Source organism: Labrus mixtus, chromosome 11 (genome assembly GCF_963584025.1).
Source record: "Labrus mixtus chromosome 11, fLabMix1.1, whole genome shotgun sequence".
Classification (NCBI taxonomy): Eukaryota; Metazoa; Chordata; class Actinopteri; order Labriformes; family Labridae; genus Labrus; species Labrus mixtus.
This window is the reverse complement of record NC_083622.1, coordinates 26,169,231-26,183,705: the sequence shown is the minus strand read 5'-3', so window position 1 is coordinate 26,183,705 and position 14,475 is coordinate 26,169,231. Positions and strand designations below refer to the sequence as shown.

Below are 14,475 nucleotides of genomic sequence, written 5' to 3'. Positions count from 1 at the left end.
GTGTCACCAAACCCACCAAGCACAAGAGGATGATGCAGCTTCTGTATTACGTTGAGTTTCCCTTTAAACACTTCAGCATGCAGCCAAAACAAACTGCTGGTGATGGTTCGCCTCTTGCCTCCGGTCTCTCTGGCCTGCTCCTCGACAGCAGCCGAGGGACCCTCAGTGCTCAGAGGGAGGAGCGGACAAGTCCTCGGGCCCTCCCACCAGCTATAAGACCCGAGGCAGACGGAAACACTCAGACAGCAGGCACACGTGGAGCAAAGAGGCAGAAAGACAGAGAGAGAGAGAGAGAGAGAGAGAGAGAGAGAGAGAGAGAGAGAGAAGAACGTAAAGAAGCTAAGAGAGGCTGAAGGAGAGAAAGAGAGTGACAAACTTCTGCAACAGCGGAGGGGTTTTGGGATTAAAACAAAAGACAAATATAGAAACAAAGGACAAGGACAGACGTTTTGAGAAGTGATAGAGGACAATTCATTTTGCTGCAACATGCCACTTTGATTTGTCTTTCTTTCAAAGGATTAACTGAGAGAAGATCTGACATTTGGAATGTGAACTGTTTTGAGTAAACCAGGAGAGAAAAACAGACGTGGAACCTGCAGCCACCTGAGACCCAGCAGCTCTGAGGACGGGTTGCTCTTGATTATTGTCAAAGGATCGACTTCATGACAGGTTAAATTGAGCCTTTTTTTTATCATCTCAAAGGCTTTATCTGATTCACCTGTCTCTATCAACTTTTGGAAAAACAAAGTGGTGTAAAGTTGCAGGAGTAGAGTTGACAAACTTCAGTTAGCATCACAGAAAAAAGAACAGCAAAGCACTTCTGATAACAACTTTTAGGAGTTACACATCTTCAATAATAGCCCAGTTGCATCTATAAGAAGATCAAGATCTATAAGAGCATCTATAGCAAAGATGACCTTCGCGATGCTGCGCACAGCGCCTCCTGCAGGCCGCTTCTTGTATGGCGACATCGCCCTCCTCTCCGAAGACGACGACGAGAATGGCAGCGAGGGATCGGGCTCAGAGGAACGTGCCAACAACCCCTCCAACTCCGGCGCTTATCGCCTGTCCTCCTCGCCATCTGCCTTTCACATCAAGATGAACAGGAAGAGGAAGCTGTGCGCGTCAGGGGTAGACATGGCGGCCATGATAGAGAGGCTCGTGCCCCCGGGCTCTTCTCCCCCCGGTGAGGGTCGCCAGAGGACGGCAGCAAATGCTCGGGAGAGGGATCGAACCAATTCTGTCAACACAGCATTCACAGCACTGAGGACGCTCATCCCCACCGAGCCCGCAGACAGGTACGGAGAAAACAAGACGTTTTGTCCTCATTACCTGGGGAACAAGAAAGTATCTCTAGACAACAGGTGACATACAAACAATCAGAATGTTACAGGAGGGGCGATGGCATTTTAAATATGAGTGAATATTTCTTCTAATAGATATTTAATAGAGTTAGCTTTTCTTCATTGAAACTTAAGTACTGTATGAAAATTTAATTCATAATCTTTCTCTTCATTTTTGTATACACTATAGAAGTGTTACCTTTGTATTTATAATAAAATATTATTTTCTCTTTTGGTGAACAGGAAGCTGTCCAAGATTGAGACGCTACGTTTGGCGAGCAGCTACATCAGCCATCTGGGGAACGTGCTGCTCCTGGGCGAGGGTCTCCACGACGGACAGCCGTGCCACGCTCCCTCACCGCCGTTCTTTCACGTTAACTCCTCCCCCAGCCGAGGATCCGACCAATCAGCTCAGCCGAAGCACATCTGTACTTTCTGTCTCAGCAACCAGAGAAAAATGGTGAGCAGACCCAAGTTATTAATCAACAAGCAGGAAAAAAAAGTTTAAAAAAAACATCTGACACGGAAACGTTTTCAGCTGAAGATCTCAAACAAAATTATAAAAAAAGTCACTAATTACAATAAAATGTCTACACTTTTCTACAAAAATACTATACACACATTAAATGAGAGCTTTATCCAGCTTTAAAGAATAGAAAAAAAGCTGTTCAATCTGTGGAGTGAAGCCACTTTTAGAAAAGTGCTTTGAGGTCAATGTGGTGTTTAAAGCTGACCTGAGATCAGTGACTGTGCCTATAAACCTGATTGGCCCTGAGGGACATTAAAAGCAGAACGTCTTTAAAGTCCTCTTCTGGGGGTGAAGGACTTTGTGTTATTGTTCTGTTGGGGGTTCGTTTTACTCGAGCAGGTGGCTTGAAAGTTGAAGGCGCTCTCTTAAACTCTTTCAACATTTTAGCAAAGAGAAGTAATTGTTTTTGTGTGACTTAGAGAGGGCCGAGTAGGGAGGTACAAACGATATACTCACATATCTCTACATTACAACGACATGATTTAAAACAGGGTAAGATATAAAATCATCCAACCAAACAATGCTTTTTTCCCCTTTCTTTTTTAAAATAAGAATGTGAAGTTTACAGGGGTATTTACACAGTTAGATTTATGACAAGACGACCATAAAATCCTTCCAAAACCATGTGTGTAATTTGAAGATTGTGTTGACGTCAGTTGGAATATGAAAGGTTTTAATCACAACGGCTGAAGAACAAACATGAGTGACCAACTTTGTTCCACTGAAACTGGAAGTCACAAAAAACAAAGTGTCAAATTCTCTTTTTACATCTTAACCATACTGTGAGGAGTTTCTTGCTGGTTATTAAACATACTGAAATAAATAATGTTTGTTTATGTGACCTATAGAAGCACATGAGACACAAGAGAGAGGATTATTTCTATGAACTTATGACTGTTACTTCTGTCAGATCCAGACAAAGACGAGTATTTGTTTACACTTTCCCCTGAGAAGAGGGAATAGTGAATAGAACTTCACAAAGTTAAAAGGAAGGCTGAGGAAATATATATATAACGTATTTACAAATCAGCATAAGCAAAAATACAAGCTGTACTGCCCACTGTCCACAGGGGTCGCCAAAACCAAAATAAAATAAAAATTCCTCAGATTCCAAACTTCAAATAGGAAGAACAATCTTCCAAAAGCACTTTTAGATGTTTTTGTACCTATACATACAACAAATACTTAACAATTCAGACCTATAATTAACATTTCAGACACTGATTGTGTTTAGGAAGCAGAACAAATACGTAGGCCTATCAGTTAAATTGCTTCTTTAGAATCAAGAGCTCCATCGTTTTGTATCTGTTGTGACATTTTTTCCATCCTTCCCCTAAGTCTCTACGGTCATAAAGTCTGCACCTTAATAGAGATAAAGTTTAGAAGAGCTTCATTGAGATTATAGATAAACTGGTGTGATTGATTCACAGGTCAATTCATACTGTAGGCCTCCAGTTTGACTTCAACAAACACCAGCAGCCCACTCAGACGATGTTAGAGAGGTGACGTCCTTTTAACCCCCCACCCCCATACCCCACCCCTCAAACCCAGCCGCTGCCCATTTAGCAGGATTTATGGGTGAGGAGCTGACATCTGGCAGACTCCCCCGTTACCCCAGCAGTGTGTGAAAGCTAATACCCTCCTCAGTGTCTAAACCCTGAGACCCTCTAGCAGGGGGATAACCTGAGTCTCAGCAGTGTGAGACCCCCCCCCCCCCTCCCCCCACAATCACTACCTCCACTCTGAGCCTTTATAAGTGAAAGCCTAGACGTCCACAGTGTCTGAAACCCAGACACCCTCGGCTCACATCCTCAGTGTCTCCTTTTCTCTCTTCTTGTCTCCTTTTCTTTCTCATCACTTCTTCACTTCTTTTTTTCATCTTCCTCATGTATACCTCACGCACTCCTTATTCTGTTTCCCTTCCTCCTCCTCCCTGCTCCTCTTGTTCCCCCTCGTCTCCCTCGTCTCTCTGCGTATCGATCAGCCGGGTGGAGGTCAGAGCTGTCAGTAGGAGCTGTGTAATATTATCTGCTGCTGTCAGCTCTCTGCTGCAGACACAGGACTGACCTGTAACTGCATGCTGGGTAGAAACCTATTTTGAAACTTTCTCATGTCAAAACCTTCACTTGTAGACACTCTGACTCTGACCTCATGTCAGTTACATGATGCTGTTTCCCATTAAGCCCAACAGTGAGCACCATTCACTGTTGTGTATATTGTATTTCTTCTCTCATGTAATATAACAGATTTTCATGTAACCAGATTTTGAAACCTGAAAACCATGCTAGTAAAATCCAAATATCAAAAACTCTCTTGAAAAATTACAAGTCCAAGGCGCCCACTTTTGGGGAAATTATTGTTTTTAATTACATAAAGATCTCAAAAACCTCTCGCACTTTGTCTGCAATGCAAAAATACTTTGCTGATTTTGGTGTTTGTGCAGATAAGATGCCTGCAGCAGCGTTTGCTAAAAATATGACTGAGGTTTTTAAGTATTCTTAAAGGTTTGGTACTTTTTGATTCTATTAATCCTAAAAATATCGGAGATTGTGTCTTTAAAAATAACCTTATAATATTTATCAGATAACCCAAATGAAAGTCATTGTTTTACTTTCTGTTGACTGATTTTTCTACAGGCTACAAAAAAGCACCGATCAGGAGAAATAAGACAAGAAATAAAAATATTCAGAGCTTTTATTTTTGATCTTGTTTGTATAAAAGGAGCATGAGCCACTTTACATTTTGTGTGATTTTTTACAAAACTATTACAACTTTAGCATTTGTCCAAGTCTTGTGTCGTTATAATGAATTTGCTTTATGATCCATCATCGTCCACTTAAATGTGATTTCATATCAATAAATCTTACAAACACACATTAATCTTTCAGTGGCTTATGAAAACAAATGCTCAGTATATTCCCTGGAAAGCTCAAAAAGGAGGATTGATAGTGTATAGTGTAGGGACATGTATTCACATTCGGAGCTCCTGGTAGCTTTTAGGGCGGCACTATGATGTTAATGTGACTGACTCAGAGTAAGCTATAATGCACATATAAACAAAAGTGAAGGGAAATATTAATGAGTGCAAGAGTTTTGATAAGTGCTTTGTTTTTGAAGTTGTTGGGCTGCAATAGAAAAATAATGTAATATACAGGTTTTTTTAGAAGTCAACTATGCTTGTTAACGATATCAATTGTTAGTCTTTTGTTGTCAATTTATGATATTTGATGGAAACATGGAAAATCTAGTATATCCCTAGACTTCTTTTTTAAGGAGACTTTAAGGGATCCCTGGCTCACCTGGCATGTAAATGGTTCACTGTTGATTGACAGCACCTGACGGGATTTCATTTTCCCTGGAAAAGTGGCCGTGCAGAGGGTTTAAGTGGGCTAAAGGGCAGAGCCAGTGCTGTGATTACAGAGAGGAAACGATTGTGGAGGTAAAACGAGACTTTGTGCTCTCTTTGTATGTTTTTATGCTCATTGAGGTTCATCACAGCTGTCAGCTCCGCTTAGAGCCGCTGCTACAATTATGCTTATTTCCAGTGCTGGAGAGGGTGAAAGTGAGAAAAGTATACGCTCATTTCCTCTTATTATGTGTCCATACAGTATAACGGTTTCAAAACAAACAGTGTGTTAGTAATGACTACTGCAACGAGAGGGGGAATTACATATTCAGAGCAATACTGATGGGATTTCATTATGTGGGACTTCATGCACAGGATTTAAAGACGTGCTTCACCCAAATGAACCAATTCCAAGACGCACATGTTCCCTTTAGATTGTTTTTGTTTAGGAGAACATGTGTAGAGGTCTGAAGATCAGTGAAAATCTCCTCAGTGTGAGCCTCAATCACAATACATTGTTTTTTTGTTTTCTGGTATTGCCATTTAAAGAGTTTTGCTGCTCAGTTTCAGCGGGAGATCCCACTGCATATCTGTTACTTTGCACTACTGTAAGATATTCTTCATCCTCTTTAGTTCTCAGCTCTGTAGCCACACACTGAGGAACATTTCTACTCCCTATCTTTTGATCTGATTCCAAGCTATTCCTCTTTTTTTCCACATATGTCCTGACAAATTTTCAAAAAGCGTTTGTGGGACAGAGCAGCAGCTGGCAGGGATACGTTGGAGCTGTGCTTGTGATAGTAGCAGTAAAAAAACAAAAAACAGGGAGTCTCCTGATGGATCCATCTGTGAATGAAATGTTCAGGACTGAGGATGGAGGATTAAGGTGAGCAGAGGGCTGCTGAAATCCCTGCGCTGTCGGGTTGATTGATGCAGATATCCTGTGCAGCCCTCTGCTTCTGCTGATCGTTGCAACTGTCAGGTGCCTGGACTGAACCTACTGAAAACCTACGTTATCACTGCTTTCTAAATCATTCTGGAGTTATTATGTCCTGTATCTCTTCTAGAAACTACAAGCATCTTTAGTGCTGTAAATACATATTCATTTGTGCTTCAGTATGTTTAGGTAAGCAAGAATCTCTTTAATGTTTGTTCAGCTATCTAACATAAGGTGAAACAAAAAGCTCTTTTAAGTTTGATTTTTTTGTCTACTTTGTTGTGGGCAGTCTGCAGCGCCTGACACATTTTTACAGCTTCCTCTGCAACTCTGTCTTATTTCTTTTGGCCCGACACAGGCAAAGGGTCAATTCCGTCCGATGACAAACGTAAACAGAGACGTTGATTCATCTCCCAGTAGCGGCAATCAATCTGAAATTTTTCCCCCTCAAAGCTGGATATGACAAGTCCACACATTTTCCAATCGAGGAAATTTAAAGAAGCGCGTTTGTACAAATTTAAGGAGTATTTATAGGTTCGGAAACAAAATAAAAAATTGTGCAAAAATATGACAAAAATGATACGTATTATGTGGCAGCTGTGAAAGGACTATTGTTGCTTTGATATGGTCAAATTTAGTTGAGTTTACAAGAATTTTAAGGCACAACTCTGATTTAATTACAACTCCAGGAATGTTATTTATTTGGAATTTCTAGAAATGAAAAAAGAAATGTATAATTTAGCCGCACAGTGCAGAAGGGTTGAACGCTCCTAATTTCACAAAGAGCGTTTATTTTCATCTCAGGCTGCAGTAAAACTTTTATACATGAAGATTTTTGTGTGTGGCTGGAAAGCAGGGCGTATGGAAAGACAGTGGCACTAAAACTGCACTGTGTTATTGGAAACTGACTTATCTGTACTGGAGTGTGTTGTGTGTGTGTGTGTGTGTGTGTGTGTGTGAGGCTAAATGAGTGGTTATTTGATCTGTATGTGTTTGTTACTTTGAGATGGATGTGAGTGACATAGAGGGGCTTTTTAACATACAGTAACACGCTCCTACACACACACACACACACACACACACACACGCATACACAAATTGGCGGGCTCTCTGTGTCTGGAAGTCGTTGGCGGTGCAGAGTGGAGCAACAAATGAGCTAATTGTTCTGTAAATGATTTATACTCTGCTGAGGCCTGTTCAGCCAGTGTTTAATTCGGCTGCTGCTATTAGAAACACATTGACGACGGTCTTTGATGGTAATGTTAAAGAAACCACTCTCTGTGAAACGCCCTGGCTGCTCACACACACACACACACACACACACACACACACACACACACACACACACACACACGACTATTTACACACACATACAGAAATACAGTGCACCACACTCAGAGAGACTTTTATCAAAAGCGTTTCACTCCACCTCTTCTATTTTTTCTCTTCCTCGACCAGACGGCACTTCATTGCGTCTTTCTAGACCCCCCCCCCCCCCAAAAAAAAAAAATCTCATATATGATTACTCACTTAAGGAGCCCTGGATCACGACAGAGCTTTCAACACTTTCTGAACTAATGGTGTGCAGGAAGTAGTGGAAACAGAGATGGAGAAGGGGCGAAAAAGAGGCAGAGAAATATCCAACGACTCAGCGGGATAATCAACTTAGCTATTTATCCTCCGGTTTGGACAGTTGCTTTTAAGACTGCGCCGAAGTTACACTTTGCCTCTTTATAGAGATGAAATGAAGCGTGCACCTTAAGAGAGCTTAAATGCACAGATAGGACATGTGCAATAGCAAAGTAATGGTCTGCGGTTTCTGCAGACGTTCGGTTATTAGTCTGTTTGCAGTGGAAAAAAGCTTTACGTCATTTGTGTGCATGAAAGTAGACGTTTCAAGGTCAGAGATGAAAACTAAATTACCCTCATTTACTGATAAAATGCTGCATGCTGCTGACTGGAGTTAACGTTTTGTGCACGGCCTGTTTGCTTCTCATTCAAGCTATGCTAATGAGGTGCATCGAAGGCAGCTTTATACACAGCGAGAGAGATTTTAAAAATATTCTTACCCACGTTCTGTGTGTGTGTGTGTTTTTGTCTGCATGTGTGTGTGTCTACCCTGGCTCTGTGTATGACGTGAGGCTTCATGCATGGACCTGTCTGTATATTTTCAGCACAGATGGAAGCAGTTAAACTCTAATTTAACACCAACAGAAGAAGTCAGCTCAGATAACTAACAAAATCTATTAGCAAAACTATCATTCTGTTGTCATTTGGTCCGTGGGGAGAAAGCTGCTCGCAGAAGAAATTCAAACAAAAACACAGAGAGCCGAGCCAGGCTAAGGACAAAACTAACAGAAATCTAAAACACAGAGAAAAGCAGGATTTGGATGTTAAAATAAGCAGTTTCTTTAGTAAATACCTACTGAAGCTAATGCCTTATTGGGTGACCATCTGAGCACTGATGATAAAGTGCTTTCTGGTGCGTAACGCAGCAGAATGAAGTCATCGCAGACTGCTCTAAATGAAGTGGACTGGAGTCATTATAAGCAATTCAAAATGTGGGAATAATTAAATGTATGTGTGAATTACATCTGATTAGTCAATCTTAGATTCATTGTGTTTTTCAGAAGCCATCAGGATACTTATGAACAAACCACAGTGAACATGAAGTACATGTGTGATGTCTCCAAACCACATGAATGTGACTGTGGCTTCTTTGGTTTGTTCGTTAGCTTCATTAAAAACTTTTTTATCACACTCTTTTTTTGTACGTCTATAATCTTCTAATTGATTATCATTTATGAGGGTCATTTCAGCTTCTACGAGACACAAGAGAGAACTGACTCATATTCACATATTTTCACTCAATAAACTAAAGGGATATTACCAGTTTTCATTTCACGGTTCAATAGCAATCTTCCTATATGGTTGTCGGGGCCAGTACCCGAGTGGAACAACTTTTTCCAACCGGTCGTTTCTCTCTTCACGCGGCCAGAAACTAAATTAGATGTTTATATTTGACAGGACGGCTTAACACAGGAAAAGTGAGAGAGAGAGAGAGAGGGAGAGGGAGAGAGAGAGAGAGAGAGAGAGCATGGAAAAGCATTTAGTTATAGGTTAAAGAAATGGCCAGAGAAAAACAAATTGAGAGTTTGAATTTGAATTTGAAGAGTTGAAAAGATGATGCTAAGAAAGTGTTTACAGTCTTTACATTCAACTCTGATAAAAACCATATTATTCCAGCGAGGTCATATCATTATAATGGATCTAAAGAAAATATCATCAGGTAATCAGATTAGTGTCGGACAAATCACCCCCCCGAGACATCAGAGGTATGTCTGCGTGTGTGTGTGAGTGTGTGTGTGGGTGTTTAGAGAAAGAAAGAGAGAGCAGAGAAGCCATCTGAGCATGTCCGATTAGTCTTCAGGAGATTGTTTTGACTACCAGGCCGCCCTTAAACCTCCCTCCGCCTGTTTTGACTGAACCAGCCACAGCTGTGCTCCCCAAACGGCTGCTCAGCGCTCACATGGGTTTCAGAGTAATTTCATGTAATTTGGTAAATAGTCCAATTGTCCTGCACAGTTTTGAAGTGAGATTTGTAATGTACCCACGTTCCTGTAACCTGCCTCTTGTATGTTATTCTCACTGATTAATACCTTCAGTTTTTAAAAGTAGTGTCTAATCAGCGCGGCTAAACTTGTCTCTTCCAGCTGGAGCAAGTGCACAAAGTGCTTTTACATCAAAATAAATCAAACAGCCACAACATGACTACCTCCCCCGCCCCTACCCCACAATCCAAAACTAAGGTCAAATAACTATAAAAAACAGGTACTGACGGACTGATGTCATTAAGAAGTCTGGCAGCATGGGTTGTTTTGTTATTAGCCAAAAGATAAAGATAAAGATAAACTTTATTGATCCCCCATGGCGGACATTTTTTCGTTACAACAGCTCAAGAAAACAGGAATCAGGAATATAATTATTAAAAATAACAAGAAGTTAAAAATCAAACATATGTACATCAGTTAAATAAAGGGAGAAAAAATACAATAATAGAATAATACCAGGTATGTACACTTCCACTTGTGGAATGAATTGTTAAAAGGTTGCTTATTTTCCTTACAGCATGAAAGAGATCATCAAGATCCTCAAAAAAACAAACTACATCTGTTTAGTCCTCTCTTTGTCCTGTTATTGAAAAATTGTTTTTGTTGTTGCAGTAGTTGTTGTTTACATACACTTGAGTGTTTTCTGAGGAAGTTCATGTTAAAATGTAATTACAATTCTTCAGTCACTATAATTCTGAACTTGTTAGAAAAAAATTGCTTAAAAAAGGTAGGAAGACATTAGTTCTGTAAAAACACTCAGTGTTTTGACGGCACTTGTAAAAAGTGATCACACACCAAAAATAGGCAGAATGTTGATTAATGATCGAACGCTAATGTATGGAAATGTTGACTGTAACACAAAGTTTAACCTGTAAAAACTTTTTTTCCCCCAGTTTTTTATAAGTGCACACTTAAGGTGCAAATAAACCCCCAATAGCTGTTATTGTTTCAGAAGTATTTGTGCGTCTTTACTTGTGTCAGACATAGTCACATAACCTGCATACAAAGTGAGCGCCAAACAAAAGAATGAAACGAGAAATTAAATCTAGCTGTAAACACTCAAAGAGGTCTTCTACCTGCAATATACATCAAATAAAGTGGTGCGCACGTTGCCAAGAACAAAATGTAATGGTTGAATTCTTAATAACATCAATATGAGAGTAATGCTCTGCTCTCTGTCCAGCTGGAGGAAGTATTGACACTATTTGTTTATGTGTCTGCTCACACAAACCATCCATCAGTGGGAGGACTGATTCCTGTCCAGATCTTGTGATCTCATTCTCTCGTTACAGAACTGATACGCTTCCAAACACCTACCCACCTTTGGTGATGTCAGTCAAACAGATTTTTCCAAACACCTACACCTTTTGCTCCGGCTGAGAGGAAATGTGGAACAGGTGTGAGGCTGATGAGAGGAAGGCGAGGGGGGACGGGGGAAGGCTGAGTGTTAGACGAGACGATATGAGAGGGGGAAGAAAAGTCAGCAGAGGACTGAGGTGCACAGAAGTTGATCACTTGTTGGACTTTTTCATCCAGCGCCTTTGTGTACTTTTACTACCAAATTACATTTCCTGCATTCACTTCTGCATGAAAATGGAGAGTGAGTTTTTTTTCCACATTTGTCTACCACTATTTGGTTTTGACAGATAGGCTCATTTGAGACCGATGAGTTAATCAAACATCAACTGTGAAAAATAATAAGAAAGACGAGGATGGCTTGGGTTGCACATCACTCAGTGATATCTTTTTTTTATTAATCCCCTTGACAGTGGCTTGGAAAGTGAGTGGTGGATGGTCTGAGACGTGTGCAGAGCAGAGGTTAAATGTGGAGGGAAAATGTGATGTTATTTTCCTGGCCAGATAGAGAAATCTCCCCAGCAGCCAGGAAATCAAGGCCTCTGTGTCCTGATACCACTGAGAAATGAGAAACACTTGCAGGGCTGTCAAACTCTAGCTCACGATGTCGCTCTGCATCCTATTATATCATAGTTTATAGATACTTTAATTAGCTACCACAGTCATAATTAGTGTGCAGAATGCATGCTACTGTACAAGTGTGTTTGTGTGAGTTTACTGCATGCAGCCAAGGTATATTTACTGTAGTACAAATCATAGTACAAAACTAAACCAAACATACATCTGCCACATGAACATGATTATCCATTTCATTCATTTGCCCTACATTTCCCTGAAGACTGCTTTCTCACTCAAATGTTTATTTATCAAAGTCAAGGAATGTTGCCATACCTGTCCGCTTTAAAAAACAGTGTCATGCCATTTGGTTAACAGTTTAAACAAAGGAAAAGTAGTGAATTAAATGTTGGCGGGATCAGAAATCAGTAGAAGTACACTGTAAAAACCAAAAGGTGCAAAAATGGTTAAAAACATAACAAACTTAATCTGAAGAATTTCAATCATGGAGGACACAATTCTGCCAGTAAGGGAAATATCCTTGTGCTCTTACTGCAAAAGTTTCATGAGAAGATTAATGCCATTGACATATCTTAATGAGCCAGATGGCTGTTAGCCCAAAGCTAACAAAATTCTAGCACTTTTCAAACTCACTCGTGTTATACCTCTCTTTGTTTCTTCCATATACAAAAGTGTGAAATCTTCTTGTTTATAGCAATTCTGTCAGCTAAGTTGTACTGTTCCTTCAAGATGATTTCAGTGTTGAATGTTCAGTGATGTGAGATGTTTCTCTTTCTTGCAGAACAAAGACAGAGACAGGAAGACAGCCATCAGAAGTTAACACCAAGGACACAAAGCACACAGACAAACTGCTTCACAGCGCTCTAGTTGGTTTTTAAAATATCTCCAACTTGAAGACTCATCAGACGTGTGAGGGATTCAAAGATTTTGAAGGATTTCTTAAGCACTTCCAGGACTTTTGAAGGAACTCCACCAATCATTTTTTCTTTTGTCTCTTTTTTTTATATCACTCTACAAGAACTTTTTACAGTGTTTCAAATATGCTTGAAACACTCCTTTAAAGTTGAATGGTACTTTTTAAGAGCTTCCCTATGCTTATCAAGACCATGAAGAATCTACAACAACACGTATAAGAGACTTTGTACTGTATCATTCAAAGAGTCTGAGGAACATATGGCACATGAAAGACATATTTTTAGTCAAACAAACCTGTGTGTTATTGATGTGTAAACTGAAATATAAATGTATATTTATGTGATATAACATTATATATTGATAATATGTAATTTAACCAGCAGTCATGGCAAAATAAGAAAGGTAAAACTGTGCAAAAACCAACTCATGGCTCAATCAAAAAAAAGCATGCTGGAACTGGTGTGGTATTGGCTTATCTTTGACAATCACTTCCTGAAAATGTCATGATGCTGGGAAATAACTAAAGATGACCAATAAATGTTTTGTATATCTGGGAGTTAAATGATTTACTGTAATGGAAAATGTATTCTAAAAGTTGCTTTTATCACACGTTTGTTTGTTCATGTCGAAGGAAGTTTTAAAGTCCTACATAAAAGAAGCGGTACAGTAAATGGAAGATCCACAACAACTACACCTGCAGCTCACATCAACCGAACTCCTGCTTTGACTTTTGACCGTCACTCTCTCAATCTCTCTGTCTTTTATCTATCTCACATACTCCATTTATTTTTCTCTTTCCCGGGGCATTGAGCTGACACAAAGAGAGACGGTTCAAAGATGAGACAGAGGAAAGGGGTTTGAGGAGCAGAGGAAAGAGGAAAGAGTGAGGAAAAAAACGAGGGGAATTGAATCTGCAGGTAGGGCTGCTTGGACATCTGCCTGTGTCCCCTTGCTTGTCCTCTTCTTTACCTTTACACATGCTCTTCTCCTCCGCTCCTCCTCTGCTCTTCCTCTCTTTTCCCTGGAGGGCCACTGGACCGGGTCTGGCTGGTGATGACTTTCCAGCGTGTTTGAGCTACGCACCATTTACTTTTTTCCTCTCCTCCTTTTCCTATCTATCTATCTGTCTATCTATCTATCTATCTATCTATCTATGTATGAACTACACTCAGACATCTTTCAAAGGTTTCCAGCATCACAATCACTTCCACAACCGGAAGTAAGACGAAGAAAATAAACGTTCTGTGACAGAAATGGAGGTGCTCGTGAATGAATGGTCAGGAAGCACATAGCGTTTGTTTGCTTACAGCAGTAGGGTCACAAAATAAAAACAGATCAGAGGTTGTAACGGACGTTTCTGCTGCATTCACACGTCGTCCTGCAGTGCTAAACTATCCTCCATTCATCATTACCCACGAGTGCTTCTATATGGTCACAGAATCCACACTGATATCTTCATACACTGCAGAGTTCTCATATCAGCAGTCAACGATTATGATGATGTGGATCTGTGGGTAAAGTTAAATAGTTTATTGGGAAAACATAGTGAGAAGCATCGATATACATTCTACAGGCTTCAATTCACCACCTTACTGTCTGTGTCGCAGCACGACCCTTACCTGTGATTATTGGCCTACATTAGAGCATGAATCACATGTTAACAATAAATTCAGATAATATTGATAATATTATTATTATATTATATTTGGGAATTCATAGAGAACACGCTCTATTTGCCCTACAGTTAGAGCATGACATAATATTTGGGACTAAAAAGAACAGATACCAGTAGCAGCAGTCCTTAGAGTGACTTAACATACATCATTAAGAGTTACCCAGCCAAACAAGTACAGTTTGCTGAC

The 14,475-nt window shown here is 40.2% G+C and overlaps 1 protein-coding gene across 1 annotated transcript; it reads left to right on the top strand.

The window, feature by feature from the left end:
- The first annotated feature begins 271 nt into the window (after positions 1–271).
- On the top strand, positions 272–13,169 carry LOC132984311 (basic helix-loop-helix transcription factor scleraxis-like). Its single transcript, XM_061051105.1, has 3 exons — positions 272–1,298; positions 1,587–1,803; positions 12,480–13,169. The coding sequence occupies exons 1-3, from the start codon at positions 913–915 to the stop codon at positions 12,516–12,518; spliced, it is 642 nt and encodes a 213-aa protein (XP_060907088.1). The 5' UTR covers positions 272–912; the 3' UTR covers positions 12,519–13,169.
- Positions 13,170–14,475: the final 1,306 nt, after the last annotated feature.